General features: G+C 56.4%; 4 protein-coding genes across 7 annotated transcripts; 1 reads left to right on the forward strand and 3 right to left on the reverse strand.

Moving 5' to 3' along the window:
• Positions 1-214: 214 nt before the first annotated feature.
• Positions 215-7499, forward strand: RNF5 (ring finger protein 5). 3 transcript variants are annotated; one of them, XM_025418289.3, is made up of 6 exons: positions 215-525; positions 1407-1425; positions 1521-1633; positions 1750-1804; positions 1882-1999; positions 3956-7499. In XM_025418289.3, the coding sequence occupies exons 1-6, from the start codon at positions 386-388 to the stop codon at positions 4042-4044; spliced, it is 534 nt and encodes a 177-aa protein (XP_025274074.1). In that variant the 5' UTR covers positions 215-385; the 3' UTR covers positions 4045-7499. The 3 variants fall into 3 exon arrangements, with proteins under 3 accessions (XP_025274074.1, XP_025274075.1, XP_025274073.1); XM_025418288.3 differs by lacking the exon at positions 3956-7499 and adding an exon at positions 2109-2675 and having other exon boundaries at positions 227-525; XM_025418290.3 differs by lacking the exons at positions 1407-1425; positions 3956-7499 and adding an exon at positions 2109-2675 and having other exon boundaries at positions 226-525.
• On the reverse strand, positions 3208-6143 carry AGER (advanced glycosylation end-product specific receptor). Its single transcript, XM_025418273.3, has 11 exons — positions 6005-6143; positions 5728-5834; positions 5404-5596; positions 5180-5244; positions 4973-5060; positions 4692-4874; positions 4473-4597; positions 4135-4273; positions 3837-3863; positions 3603-3729; positions 3208-3477 (listed from the first exon to the last, which is right to left on the reverse strand). The coding sequence occupies exons 1-11, from the start codon at positions 6060-6062 to the stop codon at positions 3375-3377; spliced, it is 1215 nt and encodes a 404-aa protein (XP_025274058.1). The 5' UTR covers positions 6063-6143; the 3' UTR covers positions 3208-3374.
• Positions 6596-11862, reverse strand: PBX2 (PBX homeobox 2). The gene is made up of 9 exons (XM_025418272.3): positions 11384-11862; positions 10396-10469; positions 9913-10160; positions 9633-9823; positions 9327-9462; positions 9054-9207; positions 8590-8678; positions 8399-8485; positions 6596-8271 (listed from the first exon to the last, which is right to left on the reverse strand). Exons 1-9 carry the CDS (start codon positions 11602-11604, stop codon positions 8179-8181), a joined length of 1293 nt encoding a protein of 430 aa, XP_025274057.1. The 5' UTR covers positions 11605-11862; the 3' UTR covers positions 6596-8178.
• Positions 11863-12437: 575 nt separating this feature from the next.
• GPSM3 (G protein signaling modulator 3) lies at positions 12438-14350 on the reverse strand. Of its 2 annotated transcripts, none has more exons than XM_049091969.1 (4): positions 14147-14350; positions 13841-13949; positions 13425-13624; positions 12438-12971 (listed from the first exon to the last, which is right to left on the reverse strand). In XM_049091969.1, exons 1-4 carry the CDS (start codon positions 14186-14188, stop codon positions 12900-12902), a joined length of 423 nt encoding a protein of 140 aa, XP_048947926.1. In that variant the 5' UTR covers positions 14189-14350; the 3' UTR covers positions 12438-12899. The 2 variants fall into 2 exon arrangements, with proteins under 2 accessions (XP_048947926.1, XP_025274082.1); XM_025418297.3 differs by having other exon boundaries at positions 12438-13200; positions 14147-14344.
• Positions 14351-15475: the final 1125 nt, after the last annotated feature.

A 15475-nucleotide genomic window follows, 5' to 3' on the forward strand; every position in this document is an offset into this window, starting at 1 on the left:
AAGAAAGGGCTCGGAGGAGGCGAGGCCTGTGTGGTCCCGGACCAATTGCTTCTGGCCCTTGGCCCTGACTGGCAGCTACTCGGACGAATCAAGCTCCCCGACCAGGTCCAACGGACACCAATTCTGCCGCATGGCGTCCTGACGGAGACGCGCCCGCCAATCGTCGCTGGCAAGGGCAGGCCTGCGCAGACCTCTCCCTACCCTTTGGGCCAATCCTGGCTTTTAAACTGTGTGATTGTCAGCCACCCAGACCAGTAGTGTTTAGACAACCTCGAAGCCCGCCCAACGGTCGTGGGCTGGAGGCGGTTTCTCGCTGTTGGGGCGTGTGTGTGTCTGTGTGTGTGTTTGGGGAGACCGAGGGGTACGTGAAGGCGAAACACCGGCCATGGCAGCCGCGGAGGAGGAGGACGGGGGCCCCGAAGGGCCAAACCGCGAGCGGGGCGGGGCGGGCGCGACCTTCGAATGTAATATATGCTTGGAGACTGCTCGGGAGGCTGTGGTCAGCGTGTGTGGCCACCTGTACTGGTGAGGGTCCGGCCGGGGCTGAAGAGAAATGGGGCTCGCCCCTTACTGGGGAGGCTGGGGGCGGGATGGCACGCATACGGATAGTCGGCGGGCACATCCCCGTGGGCGAGGCCCGAGGTCTCTGGGAATGTGTGGGTGAGAGGGTCACATCTCCACGGAGGAGAGCCGTGTGGCGGAGAGCCCTAGGAACTGGGCGCTGAGGGGTGTGCTGTGGTTAAGAGGCAGCAGGGCGGGGTGGTGGTGGGGGAACTACATCTGTCCAGGTGAGACCCCAGCCGCCTTACCCCGGAAAGTGACGGTCTTAGTTGTACAGGTGGAGATAGATTAGACTCCAAGGTTAGAGGAGGCACGCCTTAGTCGGGTACGGGAGACCGAGGGAATGTAGGATCGCATGCAGATGAGATCTTGGTAGGGAGTGGTATGACAGACCTGAGGACCAGGGCACTGAGAAATGAAAGGATGGTGGAAATAGGGACTTGATGGAGCCTAGAAGAGAGGAAAAGGAGTAGTGGGGGCAGGTGCTAGTAAAGGGGGTTTGGTTGAGGAGTGATGCGGGCAGGGCTGGGGTTGGGGCTGAAACAGGAGATCTAGAAAGCTCTGGTTGAAGAGACCTGGACACTAAGTTCAGAGGCAGAAAAGGGAGGGGACATGTGTGTTCAAGGAGAGAAGAGCGTTGAACCTCGGAGGATGAATATTACTTTAGACGTTGTAAGATCAGAGAGGTGGGAAGGCCAGATTGGCTGGCATGGAATAGGTTGTCAAAAACATGAAAAGAAACAGCAGGTAATACCTGGGAAGAGGGGTGCGATCGGACTCTGAGGTCAGGTTCGTGTCTGTCTTTACTGTAGCTAGTTTGACCTTCTTTTTTTCCCCCCATCTAGTTGGCCCTGTCTTCATCAGGTGCGTACTCAGAGGAGATGAAGAGGGAAATGGGGAGGTCTGAGGAGTTGAAAAACCCTACTGTGAACTGGAAACCACTTCATTTTCTCCCTCAGTGGTTGGAGACCCGGCCAGAGCGGCAAGAGTGCCCAGTGTGTAAAGCTGGGATCAGCAGAGAAAAGGTTGTCCCTCTTTATGGGCGAGGGAGCCAGAAGCCCCAGGATCCCAGGTGAGAGAGAGGGGGTGGTGCTGAGGGAAGATGGACTGCTTCTGGCCTGGGAGTGGGGCGTGGAGGGGGAGAGGACATTCCTTGCTGCTAGCCCTAGCCAGTCTCTCATTCCTCAGATTGAAAACTCCACCCCGCCCCCAGGGCCAGCGACCAGCTTCAGAGAGCAGAGGGGTGAGTCTTGTCTGATTTGTGTTCCTTCCTTGCCAAAGACCTGCCCAGTTCTCCTCTGACTTTCTCCACCTCCCTAGGGATTCCAGTCATTTGGTGATACCGGGGGCTTTCACTTCTCATTTGGTGTTGGTGCTTTTCCCTTTGGCTTTTTCACCACCGTCTTCAACACCCATGAGCCATTCCGTCGGGGTACAGGTAAGAAGAGCCTTCCCTCAGCTCCAAGCAGGGAGCCCTCTGAGTCCCCTCAGGCCTTTTCCCAACCTAGGAGTGGATGCTTCTCCCACAGCTTTCCTTTCTCCTACAGGTGTGGATCTGGGACAGGGTCACCCGGCCTCCAGCTGGCAGGACTCCCTCTTCCTGTTTCTCGCCATCTTCTTCTTTTTCTGGCTGCTCAGTATTTGAGCTTTGTCTCCTTCCTGCCCACCTCCAGCCAGAGGAGAATCAGTATTGGGGGTCCTTGCTGACCCTTCCTTACTCCTGGCCCCTCCCTCCCAACCCCTCCGTTTCTACTGGCTAAGGCCAACCCTGGCCACTTTGTAGGAGGGTGTGGGGAGGAGGTGTGACATCTGTGCAGAGGATGGGAGAAACTTCTGCCCTGAACTCGCTGCGTAGCATCCTAACTCCCAGCTCTGGGACAGGAGGACAGACGGAAGAGGATGTCTGTTTCTTCCCTCTCCTGATCTTTTGCTTTCCCCCACATTTGTTGATTTGATGTTGAAAGATGGGCAAGGCTCCCACTGACTCTCCCCTACTTTACCCCTGTTGACTTAATTTTTCTCTCCCCAGTGTCTAATATGGGTTCTGATTCTTAAGTCCTTCCTTCCCTTCACTACCTCCTTTATTATAAATTCAATAAACAAGGTGAGATGTACTGATGGGAGCTCTGCCCACCTTTGTCCTTACCCCCTTCCTTCCAGGACAGGAGCATCTCCCCAACTTGAGTAAATATTTGCACGGTGTGGGGAAGTGTGAAGGCTTTCTTCAAGGCTCTGAGGGATTCAGAGGGTGAGGGCGTCTCTCTCTCTCTCTCTCTCTCTCACAAACACACACACACAAACACACACAGAGGCATCTTTCTCTCACACACACACACAGGCGTCTCTCACACACACACGTGTCTCACACACAGTCATCTCACACACACAGGCGTCTCACACAGTCATCTCATACACAACGTGTCTCACACAGGTGTCACACACAGGCATCTCTTAAACACAGGTGTCTCTCACACACAGGTCTCACACACAGTCATCTCTTACACACAGGTGTCTCTCACAGTCATCTCTCACAGGTGTGTCACACAGGCGTCTCACACAGTCACACACACAGGCATCTCACACATGCAGGTGTCTCACACACACACAGGTGTCTCTGTCACACACACACACACACACACATCCATATGTGTGCACGAGAACAAATGGGTGAGGTGTTTACTTATCACTGTAGGAGGCTCTGGTTGTGGAGGCAAGTTTGGTGAGGTGGGGTACAGGAGAGAATTGCTCTGGGGACAGAAGAGAGCAAGGGGGAAGAAAAGGGAGCTGACAGATGGGGTCTGGCTGGGCGCCCCTCATGGCCCTGCTGCACCGCTCTCAGCTGCCTCGGGCTCCTCTGACTGATTCAGCTCTGTGCGCTCCTCCTCCTCCTCCTCCTCCTGGTTTTCTGGGGCCTTCCTGGTGGGGAGGGGGATTGGGGAGAATTGTGCACATGGTTTCTAGCACTTCATCATTCCTCCCCCCACACCCCTCCTTGCTGCCTGGAGGTCCCAAGGCTGAGATGTTTGGCTTCTTCCACTCACCTCTCCTGTCTTTGGCGTTGCCGTCTTCGCCACATGATGGCCCCGATGAGCAGGACAGCTATCCCCAGGCCTCCTAGGATCCCCAGGGCCAGGGCGACAGTTCCCAGCCCCTGCCCTTCCACATAGCCTGTGGAGAGATGGGCAGAAGTGAGGGCCCAGCCCCTACCACTCACCATTCCTTTGTTGTCGACCATCCCCGGGTCATGTTGGGGCCATCTGTTTCCAAGCCCTCACCTGTGGTTGGCCCCTCTTTGTCTGTTTCTGAAAGACAAAGTTAGAGTAGGTTAGAAGGGAGGGTCTCGATTTGAGAGAAGGCTATTTAGTGGGAGCCCTGATGGAGTCTTTTCTTTCAGTTTCAGAAGAGAGAGGAAACAGACTCGTTGCTCTCTTGGGAGGTTTTGCTTGGGGCAGAGGAGGTATGTGTACTGAGGAAGGGTGGTAAGGTTCTCCAGGGTGGGCCAGGGAACTGGAGTCTGCGTTGTCCTTTAGCCCAGCCTCAGGGGCCCTGGGACTTGGAGAGAGATCTCCTTACCAATGACGACACTGACACCACGGCTTTCCTGGGACCCGTGGCTGGGATGCATGGCCACACAGCTGTAGGTTCCCTGGTCCTCAGGCTTCACCTCAGAGAGGACCAGCATGGGGCTAGGGGGAAGGGGCAGGGGCATGCCCTGGGGGGAGAAAGGGGACAGGAGGCTATTTATTACAACATCTCTCCCCACATCTGTACTTCTGTCTTAGTCTTCATATCCTCACATACTCTGCCATCTTTCCTAGCTCCTGCCTCCCCATGAGCCTCCTGTCCTCCTAATTGCCAGTAATGTGTCTGTCTACTTCCCAGCCTCCCAGCCCCCTCTCCAAGTCACTCACGTCCTTGATCCAGTGGATTTGAACAGAGGATTGGGCAGGAGTTTCACAGGTCAGGGTCACAGTACCACCAGGAGCTAGCATTCCACCTGGCTCTACCATCACTTGGACTTCCAGAGGCACAGACTCTGGAGTTGAGGGCATGAAGTTGAGAGTTATGCCTGTGTTGGTCCCAGTGGTCATGGGCTTACTCTTCCCTCCTCCCTGAGGGCCTCCACTCACCCCAGACGTTGAGCTGGATGGGGGCCGCATGTAGGGCTCGACGCCGGGGAAGGCCAGGGCTGAAGCTACAGGAGAAGGTGGGGTGGGGAGCTCCTCCCTGGGCTGGGGTCACCATCAGCTCCGACTGGAGTGTGAAAAGCCCTGTCTCAGGGTGTCTCCTGGTCTCCTCCTGCACGGAGACTCCTATTGCGGGGAGGGGAGGACAAGGCAAGATATTCCAGGGTGGGTGTGGGAGAGGGGTCAGAGAGAAAGCAGCCAGGAGGGGGAACTTTGGGACTTACCTTTGCCATCAGGTATGAGGGGTTTCCCGTCCCAGTGCCAGCTAAGAGTCCCTGCAGGATAGCCCCCCTCAGACACACATGTCCCCACCTAGGGAAAGAGTGACCTTCATCGTCTTTGAAAATAAGAGATTCCGCACACATACATGCACACCCCCCTCCAGCCTTATACCCCCTTCCACTTCTGAGGATGGCTTCCCTTTTCTTTACCTTACTGGGGACACCAGCCATGAGTTCAGAGGCAGGATTGATGATTTCTGGCTTTCCAGGAATCTCTGAAGTAGAGAAAATTTCAGTCAGAGGCTGTAGCTTTACAGACTCTTCCACCCCGGGTGTACAGGTTCTCACACACCAGGGCCAAGAGTCCAGGGCTAGGGTTGAAGGCTTTTCCTGAGAAGAGAGGTAGGCCATGGAGATGGCCCTGGAACTCTTACGGTAGACTCGGACTTGGTAGGTGGACCTCGTCTCCTTTCCATTTCTGCTCGTTGCCCGGCACCGGAAAGTCCCCTCATCCTGGATCCCTACTGCTGGCAGGAGGAGGGAGCCATTGGGGAGCACACGCGCTACACTATCCCAGGGACCTCCCTGGGGAGATAGGACCTTCCAAGCTTCTGTCCGACCTGTGTTCTGGGGACAGAGAAGAGCCTGAACAGTGCAAGTCCTCTGGGAAAGGACTTGTGAGACAGAGAGGTGGGGCCACCAACCATCACTGGGCCCTGGCTGTGGGGAGCGGGAGCTGTGGCAGGAGCCCTGCTTACCAGCTTCCATTCCAGCTGCTGCGGTGGCTTCTTGGGGGCCCCCCTACAGTTGAGCACCAGCGGCTTCCCGATCCGGGCTGTGATGTTTCGGTCACCTACTACTGCTCCTGGGAGATGGGACAATGGTGGAGGAGTAGGAGGGGATTGGGGGGCCAACAAAAGATGGGTGAGGGAGCTTGGAAAGTAGCGCTTGGGTTCCAGGAGAGTTCTGGGCAGATTTGGGGAGGAGGATGAAGTGCTTTCTGCAGGGAGGATTGGTGTGAGGGTTGTGGCTCACCCCACAGACTGAGGACCAGCACCCAGGCTCCTGCCGCCGCTGCCGCCCCTGCTGCCATCGTTCCTTCCCAGGCTTCTGGCTCTGTCTGCCCCTTGCTGCTGTGGCCACCGTCCTAGGTGGGGCTTGCACCCTCTCCCCTACCCCCATCTTTCCATCCTGTCCTATCCGGCCACGGGGAATGCTAGGAATTCATGCTTCTTAGACAAGAGTCCTTCAGGTACTAGGAGAAACAATGATCACCCCACCCTTAGGCAGTGCCAGTCTGGGCACAGCCATGTCCGTGGGGGTTGGGAGTGGACCTCCTAAGGTTTCTTAGTATTCAGGACCCCTAACCCATTCCATCAGTCCACTGAGGGCTTGCCTGGTGGACGATGGGAGCCCCATGTTGCTTAGGTAAGGTTGCTGGGCAACAGGGTTCAGGCCTGGCCTGGCCTTGGGGGAGGGTTGAGGGTGAACCATGGGTGCTCCTGGGTGGTGAGGGTAAGGTTGGGAGTGGGTAGCTGGAAGGGAAAACACCGTTTGGGGTTTTATGAAAGAATTTTATTCTGGGGTTTATCATGTTTTTGAAAATAATGCTCAACTAAACCCAGGGAAAAAAGAAATTTCTTTATTTAAAACTGCATTTTTTTTTTCCTTTTCTGTGAAACTACAAGTTTACAAGTGAGGAGAGAACTGCCCCCGGCCCGTGCCTCCCACCCTCCACCCATCACCCATCTAACCTGCTCCCCTCCAGTCCTGCCTGGTCTTTGACAGGAGAGGTTCCCCACTATGACAGTCTTATAAAATCCTGAGGATGTTTGAGGGACTCAGATGGTAGGGTTCTGGCCAAGGATGGGACACTGGTGATTTGACTTTCCCCCACACCTGGCTTTTTATGACATGCCTCCTCTCTCCCCCCACCCTCTTGATTTTAGACTGAGAAAAAAAGAATGCCTCGTTTCTGGGGAAATTGAGGGAGATACATACACAAGCACCCCAACCCACATTTAACATATTTGGCAATAACCCCCTCCCTGTTCTTCCCTCTCCAATCTGCAAATAGGTTAAAAAGAAGACTTAAAGATGTGTCACTCACAGGGGAAGGTGGCGCTTCCTCAAAATTACTGAATCCAGCCCTGCCCAAGGGTTGTGTGTTTGTGTGTGTGTGGCGGGGGGCGGGGGGGACAGGTCAACAAACCACTGGCTACCTCCATACCAAGAGCAGCAAAGAGCTGCCTGCATAAGCAAAGAACACCTAAGTGATTTGGGGGGGGGCGGGGGGCAGGCTTGGTGCCCTGCTAAGCTAAACATACTTTCTGATGGACAGGACTGGAACCAGGTGGGCCTTTTCACAAGTTCTGTTTGTTCCCCTTTCTCTTACGACCCCTTTGGCTATCACCCCTAACATGGAAAAGCAAAAAATTAAAAAAAAAATCAATATATTTATAAAAACATCTACTTCCCCAAACTAAAAATTAAGAGCCAATTACAGCAATAAAAAAAAAAAAATTAAAAAGCACAGATGGATTCCAGGGTTTCGTTTCTTTACTTAACAAAAAAAAAAAAGAAAAAAGAAAAAAAAAAAATCAAGCCCTAAGCCCAGTCAACAACTCCCTAAAGTAGCAGAAACTCCCTCCGAGGTAGATATCTGAGTCAGACACTCTCGTCCACCGAACGATTCTATTGGTTTAAGATGAGCTGCGTATGAGGTAATAAAGCCATCTGGAGGGGCAGGGGGTAGGGAGGAACAGGGCTCATGGCCCGTGTCCTCTGTCCAGAAGTCATGTCCCCAGTTTTGGCATCTGGTCAGGCAGGGCTGGCTTCTCCACAGATCCCAGAGCAGGTAAGTGGGGTGGGGGAGGGGGGAGCCCAGAGAAAGAAATGGAATACAATATGGTGGGTAGAGCAAGGGGAAGGTGATCTGAACAATAGGACTCTGGGCTGCGGGGTTTATGTGAGAGAAAAAGACTGAAAAAAGGGAAGACAGACCCCACTCTCCCCTTAGGGGACCCCATTCTCCCTGCCACGTAGTTAGCACCCCCAGCACTGAGACAGTCTGGTTGGGGACAGGATGACCCCATTCGCCCTTCTCTGTCTTGTGCTTCTCCTGTGTCTGGGGTTTGTCCTCTGGATGCCTGCGTCCTCTTCAAGAGTCGCCTTGTGAGCCCCCACCCCTCTGGCCCTGAGGGGCAAGATCAGTTGGAAGTGTCAGAGTGAACGCTCCCTGGTCCCTCTGTCGGAGATGTCACTGAGGACGGGGTTACAGCCTCCTGCCAGCCACCGTTGGCCTAAAAAAAGAGAGAGTTGGTTGGGGCAGGGCTCTGGGAGATTCAGTGTGGGAGACAAGGCCACCAGGGGAAAGGCCCTCCTGTCTGGGTGAGAGGTAGACAGAGGGAGCATCGGGTATCCACTCACTCTCATTTCCCGAGGGCTGTACATCTGGCCTCCCGCAAGGTTATCCCCGTAGCCCCCTGGCCCCATTGAGTGTCGCAGTGATTCCACCTGCAGGCAGCAAAGAAGGGTATGACACTGTGAGGCGTCTTATATTCTGAAGAGCAGGCAAGAGTTTGGGAAAGCCCCAATGGAGGGGACATGGGCCACCTGACCTGGGAAGCAGAGTAGGAATCTCCGTTGAGCCCCGGCATCCCCAGAAACATGTCTCCGGATCCTGAGAGATTGAAAGAGCCGCCAGAGCCTTGGGAGAACAGAGAGGGAATTAGGGAAGAGTGTAACAACCTGTGACAGCAGACAGAAGGCTCACTACAGTGCTGTTTCCAAGAAGCCCTCAGAACTATTTCTAAGGGGGTGCCACTATATGCAATTTATTCCTAAGGCACTACAACAAGGAGGAGCAGGCTGTTTCTGAGCCTCTCCTGTGGCTCCCCGGCCACTTGCTGGAGGACAGAAGTAGCTTCGCTGGGATGGCCTTTACCTCCTGACATCTCCACCCCACCTCAGCTAGGTCCCTCTCACCCCAAAAGGCCCCTACTCTGCTGAGATCCTGCCTAGATAGGAAGTGGGAACAAAGGCAGGAAGCGTGCAAGATAGCCAGGATGACAGTGGGGTCCACCTGCAGAGGAAGGGGGTGTCGGGGAGCTGGTGCGGCTGTGACCCCCCTGGGTGACTGACACGGCGGTCTTGACGGCATAGATGTTTGCCTCCTCTTGGAACTTTCCAATATTTTTCTTATAGCGAATCCGTTTGTTGCCAAACCAGTTGGAGACCTGTTGGGTGTTGAGCATAAAGGAGGGTCAGGTGCAGACCTTTCCCCCCACCAGCCTCTCAGTTAGAATCAGAGAGCTTTTGACCTGAACCCCACTGCTCCTGCAAGCCTCCCCAGTACCTGAGAGACAGTGATTCCGCACTTCTTGGCAAGCTCCTCCTTAGCCTCCTCACTAGGATATGGGTTACTCAGGTGGGAGTAGAAATACTCATTGAGGACCTCAGTGGCCTGTTTGCTGAAGTTGCGGCGTTTTCGTCTACAGAGGAGGGAGCATGGTGGTGAGAAGGCCAGCTGTCCTGGCAGGGCCTCCATCTCGCATCATTCTAGAGGGGGCCATTGCCATGGAGCGCCATGTTGTGTCACATGGTGGCCCAGGGGCTTGGGGGAACCCTGGGTCAGGGGCTCGCCTGGGCACCCGAGCCCCACCTGGCATCCAAGAAGCGGGAACGCAGGATCATGACAGCCTCACAGGTGCTCTGCTTGAGCTGCATCTGGATGGCACTGAACTTGCGATGGATGATGCTCACCATGCGCTCCATCTCCTTGGGTGCCACAGGCCGTGTGCGACTCTGCTCCCTCAGCAGGTTCATGACGTGGGTCGTGAACTCGTTACAGGCCTGCAGCAGGGGGCCCGTGGGCTGTGAGGAGCCTTGGGATTCCCCATTAGGAGCCTCTCCTCTCACCCACTCCAGCCTCATCTCCTAACCTGCTCATACTTCTCCAGCTCTGAGTGGTAGATGTGGCGGATCTGGGCAAGTTTGCTGCGGTAGTCGGAGTGCTCAATGGAGTTGTCAGGGGACACGCCGCCCCCGGAGGCTGCAGCAGCTGCAGCAGCTGCGGCTGAGCCCCCCCCTTTCTCCGGTCCAGCCACACCCTCTGCCAGAAGCATGTTGTCCAGGCGCATGAGCTGTGGGTCCACCGGCTCCTCCTCTTGGGAGCTTCGGATGCTGAGGCCTAGCAGGCAGGTGAGTGAACTCAGGGACCAGGGAGCCCATGGCCAGCTCTCAGCCCACCTGGTGGCTCCTGGAGACCCATGTTCCCAGGCTCTGGTTCCCTTCCCAGTTCCTCCTAGCATCTTACCTAACCCCTACTGTCCTCCGGGCCCCAAGATGTCAAACTCTTGGCCTGACTCCTATAAAGAACAGGGTTCAGTCCCCAGAGGTGAGGAGTCAGAGGGGGACCCACGTACCGGTTTTCTCCTTGATTTCACACAGAACACTAAAGAGAGCAGGCTTCATGCGGTGGCAGTTGAGGGCGTGTTTCCTTGGGAGGAAGGGGAGAACAGTTGAGGGTCAATAGAAACAGAGATGGGGTGGGGTGGGGGAGACCATGAAGGTGAGAAAGAGGGCAGCCCGGAACGAGAAGGGAGGTAGAAAGTGGGGGTGGGGGCAGGATGGAGTTGGGGGCTTCTTGGAAAGAGGTCAGCTCCTGGAATGTGGAGATGTGGGGGCTGTTTGGCTTTAGGAAGGTGCGGGCAGCAAGATAAAGGCCCCATGGGCTTGAACGGGGCCCTGGGAAATGGGTCTAGAAGGGGAGTCTGGGGGTGACTGCCGACATGAGGGTGACTAGGTAGATTTCAGAGGAAAAGAGACAGAGACTGGGAGAAGAGTCGGAGTTTGAGGTGCCAGAGAGGGGCTGGAGAAGTTCAACATAGGTGTGAGCGGAGGGTCCTGGGACTGAGGAAGCCAGGAGGCTCTGATGATCCCAGTCTGGCTGAGCAGGGGCCACGGGCTGGGTGGGGACACATGGATGCTGGGTCATGGTGGAGAGGAGTGGTAGGAGCTTTGGGGAGGGCTGAGGTCTGGAGAGGATGGGGTGGGGGTGGGCTGGATGGAGAGTTAGGAAGACAGCATAGCAATTTCTTAATCAGAGAGCCAGAACAGGGCTCTGGAGATGGAAAAGATGTTCCAGGGGAGTATGGGGGTCAGTGAGGGGTTGGGGATGGGGTTGCGGTGAGACCACCCTGGGTTCCCTTCTTTGAAGGCTTCAGGGCCTGGTGGTGAAGGGGGGTTTGAGAGGGATGGCTCATCTTGGGGCTCCCAGGAGTAAGGAGAGAAGAAGCTGTAGGATCCTGGAGGGGGTCCTGGAGTGGGGGGTGGGGGTGGGGACTCCCAGAAGATTCTTGTGAATGGGGCTTCTGTTGGGTCTGTGTAGGGTCCCGGGGTGGGGGCACTCACTTGGCCTGGGCCTCGTCCAGGCTCTGGTCGGTGATGGTCATTATCTGCTGCAGAATGTCCCCGATGTCTTGCTTCCCTCGGCCTCCCGGGACCCCCCCGCTACCCCCACCGGGGTCTCCGCCGCCGGGAGGCTCGCCAGGGCCCCCGGGCTCCCCACCCACCAATCCCAGGCCCCCGCGGCCCCCGCCCGGAGGGGGCGGCCCCAGCAGCCGCTCGTCCATAGTTGGGGGGGGGCCCTGAGGCCCCCTCCCTGCTCCGCCCCTCCCCCCGCCTAGTTACTTCCCCACCCCCAAACTCGGTGGGGCCGCTGCTCCCTCCGCCCTAACCCCCACCCGTTCCCCCCTCCCGGCTCCCCCGGGGGTTCACCCCCACCCCGAAGGGAGACCTGGGGTACCGGCTGGGCCCCCCACAGGAGACCCCGGCCCCCGGCGGCGGAGAAAATGGAGCCGGAGAGAGAGAGGAGGCCCAAGCGGGGGTGTGTGTGAGCGAGAGAGGGAGGAGGGAGGAGGGCGGAGGGGGGGAGCGAGGGAGGGAGGCTGGGGGAGGGGAGCCGGGGAGGAAGAGGAGGGGAGAAGAGAGGAGGAACGGGGAGGAGCTGGGGGCGGAGAGAGACACACAGAAACCGAGGAACTGGGACCGAGTGGAGGAGGGGAGAGGGACGAGGGGGCGAGGGGAGGAGGCTGGAGGCCGGGGGAGAGGAGCGGAGGCCGGGGCGGGAGGGCGGCGCGGGTCGGGGCTGGGGGGCCGCCGCCGGGGCTCCGAGTCGGGGTTCCAGGTGCCGTGGACTCCGGCCGCTAGAATGCCCGGGTTCGCAGACAGTTCCGTTCATATTTCTTGTCCTAATGACTCCCCTCCCTGTTATACTTAATTAAAACCAGGAAAGGGGGGCTGGGGGGGTATAATTAGGGAAGTCTCCAGCCGCTGCTTAATGAGCCAGTAATTAACCAGCCAGGGAGGGGAGCTGGCCTCTCGCCAGGCTAGGGAGAGAGGCGGCCTCTGGCCTCACCTTCCTGCCCCCCCCCGTACCCCTCCCCCACAGCCCTCAACACCAGTCTTCTTTTAGTCCAGAGGATAATTACGTTTATTCGTACAACCAGAACATCAGACTCGAGCAGCAGTGGGGAGGCGGGGTGGGCAGTGCTAAGTGTCGGTTCACAGCCTGTAGGCCCCTCAGTCCTGGGGGCTGGGGGTGCTGGTGGTAGGGTGGGAGGATGGTCTGTCTCTTTTGCAATGCCCTGTCTCCCTTCTTAATGTGTCTCAAGGCCCTAACCTTGGGAGATTTGCCTTTTCTAGGGAGATGGAGGCCTGAGCCCTCAGATTCTGCCTTATGGGTGTCTGACTGGGGTGTCTCCACAGCTCAGGACCAAGACTTCCAGCCACTTCTTGGGATCAGAGGAGGGGGTGTCCCTCAGTGGCTAGGATCCTCTCACCTCTTCAAACTGCCGTGTACTGGCGAAGGGAGTCAAATGACCATCCTACCTTGACTATTCCCAGGGTTTGTGGACTTTTACCCCCTCTATTCCCCAGAAAGGTGGATGAGGGTGATGAATATTGAGATTTCTCCCAGGTCCTTCAGTCTCTGGCGCCCCTGCCAAGCAGGAGAAGAGGGCATGCAATGGGCTGCCCAGCTTTGAGCCCCAGGAGTGCGGAGTGCCTGGTGGGGGGGAGGGGCTCAAGTCTCAGCAGGTATGTGTGGGGGGCCGAGACCTTTGCTCCTCCATTCGACCCCCACCCTGAACTCTCAGCAGCAACTCCAGGAGCTCCTGTCCCCCTGGGGGTAGGGGAGGCTCTGACCGCTGGGCTTCCATCCGCTGGCTCTGGAGTAGAGGGAAGGGAGGTTGTCGGTAATATTTTAAGAGGAATAGGCCCTGAAAGGAGCCAAGGCTGATGAAAGGGGTCTATAGGGCACCTGTGATGGGGATGGGGGGGATCAGGCCTGGCAAAGGGGTGGATGCTGGGGAAATGAGGAGTAGGGCCCAAAAGACAACAAGGGCCAACGAACTGGCAAGCCTGGGTCTTGCCTTCTGGGGAGGCGTCTCACCTGGTGACTGAGGATAGTGCTGTAGAGCTGTTCTCTCTCCTCAAGAGGCCGAAGTGGGGCTGGGGCTATGCTTGGGGGGTTCTGGGGGATGTGGAAGGTGGCTCTTTGCTCCTCTAGGCGGCGGGACTGGGCCTCAGCCACCAAATCCAGAAGGAGCTCAGTCTGTAGGGAGAGCAGGGAGGCGGAGCAGGGCCCCAGGGCTGGGGAAAGGAAGGGTAGGGCTCAGAGACCCAGAGAAATTGGCAGACAGGAGGGGTGGTGGTGCAAGGTGATTAGGAACTTGTGGTCAGAGCTGAGGGGGAGTAGTGGGGAGTTAGGAGATGGAGAGAGGGCCCACGATGGGAATGGCCTTGGTAATGGGATCAGGAAGGATGTGGGCACCAAGGTCAGGGAGCTCCCTGGCCGGGTGAGGGTACCTGTGTGGCGGGTCCCTGGAGGAGGAGGGGACGGAGGAGCAGATCGCCAAGGCCTAGTGGTGGCATTCACAGGGGGCCAGTCCTGCTCATCCTGATGGGGGCCTTGATGCTGGGAGACATCCGGTCCAGTCAGGCGGGGGAGTGGTGGGCCAACAGCCCATTTCCTCTCTCTGTGTCTCTGTTCCTGCCTCAGTTTGCCCAAGCCCTTCCAAGTCCCCTGAATCCCCTGTCAGTACGTCTCTGCCCTATGTCGCATCACCTCCCTTTCTCCCAGTGTTAGCCTCCCCGACCCAGTGCGCAGCTCACCTGTTCACCATCCTCTTCCTCCTGGGGTCTCTCGGCCTCCATCCCCTGGGGGGAGAGAAACTGATGGGGGAGGGATAGCTGGGATTTGGAAGGAGGGCTGGAACTCTAGGTTCCTGAGGGGAGTGGGGGCTGGAAGGGGTGGGGGTGAGCCAGGGGCTGGATGCCTGGGTACTGAGCAGGAAGCTGGGTTCCTGGTCAGCCCCCCCACTGGCCCCGCCCATCCCTTTCAACTTCCTCCAGTTCTCTTTTCCCACCCAAACTGCTTGCTTGACCGCTCTTGCCCCAGGGGAACACAGAGACTGGGAAAAGCTCCTCCAGATGCAGTAGTGGAGGAGGTTCATGGTGGGGAAGGACTCTTGGCCTCCTCGTCTCCAGAGGCTCAGTAGACCCCCCCAAGGCCAGGCTCTGTTCTCTCTACTCCCCTCCTCCCCTTCAGCTCTTTCTGTCAACACAGGAACTAGCTACACAGGAAGTGGTTTTGCTCTTCAGAGCCCCTCTCCCTTCCTCAGGTCCCTTTCCTAAGAGGACCCCAATGTAGGCTTTGACCCTTCCCTGTATCCCAGTTTCCTGCAGACTTATGGGAACTGGGAGGGGCATGGTTGCATTGGGAAGCAGAGGACTCAGATCCAGGGATATTGGGCCATGAAACATGTACACATACCCCTAGCAGTGGTGCCAACCAACACACACTATTCCATAAATATGGAGTTATCAAATAGTTATCCCTGCCCTCTAGGTGCTTACAGTCTATTCAGGGGACAAGATATGTACCAAATGTGAGCCAAGGGGCAGGGGAAACTTTCCTCTGGCCATGAATAAAAGATGTAGGAATGGAATAGGGAGACAACCACCTTTCTGGCTTGGTCTCACTGCTGGTCAGGCTGGCTGGCACAGGGTGGGAGCAGGATAGAGATATTTTGGGACCTCTAAATGGCAACCAGCCATATTATGTTTGCAGCTGAGTGGCTTGGAGCATGAAATGTAATAAAGAGATCTGGTTCTACCACTTAATGCTTGCAGTCTCTGGCAAATAAAATGTCTGTGCCTCAGTTTCTCAGAGCAAAATGGAGCTTTTTTAGCATCTACCTTACTATAGAGTTGATGTGAGGATTAAATGTGTAAAAGTATTTGGCATATAGGGAATGCTCAATAAATGATAAGTTACTATTAGCTTTCAAAATGCCTCATGCCTCCATGTCTCAGGCCTATCACCATTAAAGAGGTGTAACCAGGTTTCTGAAAGGTGGATAATGTTTGAGATGCTCTCTGCATCTTCATCTTGAGGCCTGAGGAATAATTAAATGCCCTTGGAAGAGGAGGAAGGTGTGT

This window comes from Canis lupus, chromosome 12, assembly GCF_003254725.2.
Source record: "Canis lupus dingo isolate Sandy chromosome 12, ASM325472v2, whole genome shotgun sequence".
In the NCBI taxonomy this organism is placed as follows: Eukaryota; Metazoa; Chordata; class Mammalia; order Carnivora; family Canidae; genus Canis; species Canis lupus.

Bases quoted from the DNA above. Each gene is read 5' to 3' on its own strand.
- GPSM3 (XM_025418297.3), bottom strand. From the start codon at position 14,188: ATGGAGGCCGAGAGACCCCAGGAGGAAGAGGATGGTGAACAG. The intron at 13,950-14,146 runs GTGAGCTGCGCA...GATGTCTCCCAG, and splicing joins AGGAAGAGGATGGTGAACAG to CATCAAGGCCCCCATCAGGA. The intron at 13,201-13,424 runs GTGAGACGCCTC...CCTCTACTCCAG, and splicing joins GCACTATCCTCAGTCACCAG to AGCCAGCGGATGGAAGCCCA.
- AGER (XM_025418273.3), bottom strand. From the start codon at position 6,062: ATGGCAGCAGGGGCGGCAGCGGCGGCAGGAGCCTGGGTGCTGGTCCTC. The intron at 5,245-5,403 runs GTAAGAGTTCCA...TCTCTACTTCAG, and splicing joins CTACCAAGTCCGAGTCTACC to AGATTCCTGGAAAGCCAGAA. The intron at 3,864-4,134 runs GTAAGGAGATCT...TTTGTCTTTCAG, and splicing joins TGGTGTCAGTGTCGTCATTG to AAACAGACAAAGAGGGGCCA.
- PBX2 (XM_025418272.3), bottom strand. From the start codon at position 11,604: ATGGACGAGCGGCTGCTGGGGCCGCCCCCTCCGGGCGGGGGCCGCGGG. The intron at 10,161-10,395 runs GTACGTGGGTCC...CCTGCCTGCTAG, and splicing joins TGAAATCAAGGAGAAAACCG to GCCTCAGCATCCGAAGCTCC. The intron at 8,272-8,398 runs GTGAGTGGATAC...CTCTTTTTTTAG, and splicing joins ACAGCCCTCGGGAAATGAGA to GCCAACGGTGGCTGGCAGGA.
- RNF5 (XM_025418288.3), top strand. From the start codon at position 386: ATGGCAGCCGCGGAGGAGGAGGACGGGGGCCCCGAAGGGCCAAACCGC. The intron at 1,634-1,749 runs GTGAGAGAGAGG...CTCATTCCTCAG, and splicing joins CAGAAGCCCCAGGATCCCAG to ATTGAAAACTCCACCCCGCC. The intron at 2,000-2,108 runs GTAAGAAGAGCC...TTTCTCCTACAG, and splicing joins GCCATTCCGTCGGGGTACAG to GTGTGGATCTGGGACAGGGT.